The sequence below is a fragment of the Verruconis gallopava genome (genome assembly GCF_000836295.1).
Source record: "Verruconis gallopava strain CBS 43764 unplaced genomic scaffold supercont1.49, whole genome shotgun sequence".
Lineage (NCBI taxonomy): Eukaryota > Fungi > Ascomycota > Dothideomycetes > Venturiales > Sympoventuriaceae > Verruconis > Verruconis gallopava.
The window spans coordinates 1-2,532 of record NW_015622185.1 but is presented as its reverse complement, the minus strand read 5'-3'; the positions used below and the strand labels follow the sequence as shown (position 1 = coordinate 2,532).

Here is a 2,532-nt window from a genome sequence, read left to right as displayed (position 1 = left end):
ATTACCAGAATAAAGACAATTTCTTTAAAAAAAAATAAAATAATATCCTAGAGGATACTTTATATTGCTAAGGATATTTTCATCCTAGTATTAATTAATCTTTTATACGGCTTCTGAATCAGGGATGTCATGCCATCATGCAGTCGCTAGATAGCCTTTGATGTTTTAAAGAGGAAGCATTTTTTTTTCAAAAAAAAGGAAATGGATAGTTAAAAAATCAATATTGAAAATCCTGAATTTAATTCAGAGAGCCCAACTCTTCTTCTATATAACTATTAAGAACCGGTGAAAGAGTTCTTTTTCTTGGATTTTCATAAGATTTTAAGTATTTTCTCGGCCAGATTCTAATACAGACCAATAGTAATATCACCTCTCACCCTTGCAGTTAGGTGGATCTCAGCTTCTAGGTCTAGTTTAATGCCAACCATGAGTGCTGCAGCCTTCAATTTTCCCTCGTCATCAGTTGCACCTTTCAGTAACTGGCCTAAGTATGATCAGAGTGTATTCTTCAGATACTTAGATATCTTAAACTTGCCAGCAGGCTGCGAGAGTCCGGCAGACGTTGGAAGCACAGAATCAACGCTGACCTGTGACCGTCTCCCACCAACAGCTTGTCCATCTTCACGATCTTGTATACTTGGAACGGCTGGCTTTGTACTATTTTTATATGTCAGCAAAAACATTTACTCATAAGTTTTATTTCTTACTTTGTTGCCATAATAAGAGTAACAGATCAACTGCGTAATTTGATTGCTTAAGTAGAAGAGAAGAACCTAAATTTCAAATTCTGGTGCAAATACGTCGCTTTATCAATCAAGAACTGGTAGATATCCGCTTTATATAAGTCTTGCTATATGAAAGAAGGTTGCTTAGTTAATAATGCAATAAGGCCAATAGCTCAGGGTATGTTAGGTTAGCAGAAGCTTCCTGTTCCTCGACATGGAACACCACGCGAGAATATCCAAAGTATGACACCTGAAACTCTTCTATAACTTAGGTAGGAGATGTATGTGTTTTGAATCCTACAATATCAGGCCAGAGCTAGGATTATAGTGACAATGGCTCCAGAAAAAGCTTGTTCCAGAAGTGCAGGGGTAGGTTAGTGGTGGTGTGATTTCAAAGTCTAAAGTGTCTGGATCTAAAATTTAAATATCACTTTATGTATATGAGACGAGTAATGTAGCATAGTGTTTCAAGGAATATTTTTTACTTGATATTAAATCTAAAAACCTTAAATTAAAGAGGTATAAAAAAATCTTTGCAAAAGATATGAAAAGAGTAAAATCTACTACCAACTTAAAATATTCTTATATTATTATATCTCTTCTAGTCTTTGATACTATGGTCTTATCTATAATAATAGCTCTAAATACAGCTCCAGGACTTCTTGGAACCCAAGAAGCAATACGCCAGGGACAAGCAAAAGAGAAAAGAGAAGAACATCGGGGCAGACGATGTAATCTGATCGCTCGATGTATTCGAGCATCAAGTCGGAGCAGTGAGATCGAAGGGCACCGAGTAATATTATGGAATGGTAGTGTACGACTTTCTTTATATAATATGCTTATTTAGTTTAAGTACTTATGTATTATTAATAGCTTTATATTGATCCTGGCAAAGACACTATGCCAAATGGAGCTCATCCATTTGCAGGATATTATCTTCCTTATCCAGATGAAGACTATGAGGGCTTGGTTTCTACGATAACGGATGAAGCACCAATTTTGAACTGGATCTATATTCATAGTGAAACATACCAGTTGAAATACGGTATACGGGCAGACGCACAACCTCACCTCCATGGTCCATGGGACTGTACAAGACAGGATCGACGTCTCACATTTGAAGGTTGGGAAGGTTTCTGTGCCGTTGAAGATTCTCCAGGTCTTTGGACTTTGTATTTTGATCGGCAAGATGATGGCCTAAGATATAAGGCAATGCAAGGATTTAAGATCATAGAAATTGAGCTTTATAGGATTGAAAAAAGACAGTCAAAGTGAAATATAACCTAAAGGGTTTATATAAGACTTTTGCGTTTGAATCTCCAGCTTAGATAATATCTGTCACGGAACCACTAGAAGTGATCTGCTTAAGTTATCATGTAAGGTAAACTGATGAGGCTATTAACTATCTATTCAGTAGTGCTGTAAGGGGTGAATATAAGCGTGATATCAGGATGGGGAGCAATAAGTATGGATTAGTATTAAAACTGATGACTAAAGAGTAAAACTAAAGTAAATACTATATATAGTTTAAATACTGCTTCCCCCTAGAGTATATGACCCACGGCCTGAGCGCAGCTGTACCATGCGTATATTCCTACTCTATTCCTCATAACTCTTCCCACCCTTCTATAGTCTTGTAAAGGTTTTAGGCTGACCGCCACTTCAGGGGGTAGGTGTTAGGAATACTTTCCCTATACCGACTGGCTTCACCGATGTAAGCCACTTCGGAAGGGTTTAGCTTCCTAGAGCAGAGGAACAATGTATAACAAGAGCTTATTGTGGAAGGAATACAATAAGATAGTTATGT

At 37.1% G+C, this 2,532-nt stretch overlaps 1 protein-coding gene across 1 annotated transcript; it reads right to left on the bottom strand.

Annotated features, from left to right (window-relative positions):
- Positions 1-334: 334 nt before the first annotated feature.
- On the bottom strand, positions 335-804 carry PV09_08855 (uncharacterized protein). The gene is made up of 3 exons (XM_016362818.1): positions 708-804; positions 536-657; positions 335-484 (listed from the first exon to the last, which is right to left on the bottom strand). The coding sequence occupies exons 1-3, from the start codon at positions 716-718 to the stop codon at positions 345-347; spliced, it is 273 nt and encodes a 90-aa protein (XP_016209293.1). The 5' UTR covers positions 719-804; the 3' UTR covers positions 335-344.
- Positions 805-2,532: the final 1,728 nt, after the last annotated feature.

Excerpts from the sequence above, each read along its gene's own strand:
- PV09_08855 (XM_016362818.1), bottom strand. Across the intron at positions 485-535 it reads CGGACTCTCGCAGCCTGCTG|GCCAGTTACTGAAAGGTGCA; the intron begins GCAAGTTTAAGA and ends GATCATACTTAG.